We start from the raw sequence: 1,165 nt of genomic DNA, 5'->3' as shown, positions 1-1,165 counted from the left end.
CCCCCCCCCCCCCCCCCCTTTTTTTTAGCCTCTCTAAATTGACATTTTATCTGAATGGCAACAATTCTTCCAACTTAATTAATCCTCAGTGTGTCATTTGCAGGTCTCAAACACAGGGAGCAAAGAAAAGAGAAAATACAAGGGTAGATTCAAATACATGAGGAAATGTCCAGTGTTCTTTCAGAGCAGCTCTGAAATAACTTCATTAAAAAACATTTCCAATTTGCATCTCAGTGAGTCATTACTTATAACTGCCACTGCCAGGTTCCCAAATAGTTTCGAAGTAACAAAATAAGCCATGCATATTCAAGATATTTTAAAGTAACACTGTGATGAAAAGAGAAAGGGGTTGGTATTTAACTCCCTGTGTGTACAAACTGGAGGAAAGGAAAGTCACAGAAAGACTAAAACCTGTTTACAACATATGACCAGAATTGCCTATGAGGGGCTCTAATTGCAGCCTCCTGACAAGGACTGTCTGAGGAAGCCTCTCTCTGTGTATAAACCTGCACCATGAACCCCATTTTGCAACCATGCAACAAAATAAACAAGGAATCCTAAACTACATTTCAGTTGTGAGCATTTTGCTCTGGCTGGAAAGCAGCAGGCTTAGCGAGGGAAACTCCTTGCAAAAGCAGCTGTCTATCCATACTATCATAGAGGTAGTTATTTAACAACTTACATACAGCACACAAAAATAAAAGTCACTTCTTTAAAGGAGGGTCGTTTTCTTGTTGTGATAGGCTAAATTCTCCCAGTCAGCCACTGAAGTTCAAGGTATGGAGCTGTCTCTTACCTGAGCTGATCATACTGTGCATTCTTTGCTGAGCCAAGAGCTTTTCACGTCCAGAAACCCCATCTGAGGAAAAACACGATTCACTCTCGTAAATTGTCTGCAGCATATTCCAACCCGTCTGCACTTCAGCTACACGAGAGGTTCATCACTGCACTTGCACAGGGGTGTCAGGCACGACCCTCTGCAGTCCTACCTCCTCCAGCGAGGGTTGTAAGATAAATACGCTTCGGCAGTTAGCAACGTTTAAGCATTTGCACAAGTATCTATCGGGAGAGGGGGAAAAAAACCCCCCGACTCCCCTGCTGGCAGCCCCCGCCCGCTGGAAGGGAGCCCGGGCACCCGGGGCTGCGGCCGCCGAGCTCCCGCAGC

The 1,165-nt window shown here is 45.3% G+C and overlaps 1 protein-coding gene across 4 annotated transcripts in view; it reads right to left on the bottom strand.

The window, feature by feature from the left end:
- The window catches only part of HDAC9 (histone deacetylase 9), a 279,706-nt gene extending 278,804 nt beyond the window's left edge, over nt 1–902 (bottom strand). For 2 of the 4 annotated variants that reach the window (XM_009994950.1, XM_009994953.1), the window contains exon 1: nt 797–902. In XM_009994950.1, the coding sequence (XP_009993252.1) occupies nt 797–902 (106 nt within the window). The remainder of the gene's footprint in view (nt 1–796) is intronic. The other 2 variants (XM_009994952.1, XM_009994958.1) reach the window with 2 other exon arrangements.
- Nucleotides 903–1,165: the final 263 nt, after the last annotated feature.

Source organism: Chaetura pelagica, unplaced genomic scaffold (assembly GCF_000747805.2).
Source record: "Chaetura pelagica isolate M959 unplaced genomic scaffold, ChaPel_1.0 scaffold12, whole genome shotgun sequence".
Taxonomy (NCBI): Eukaryota; Metazoa; Chordata; class Aves; order Apodiformes; family Apodidae; genus Chaetura; species Chaetura pelagica.
This window is presented reverse-complemented; position numbering and strand designations above follow the sequence as displayed.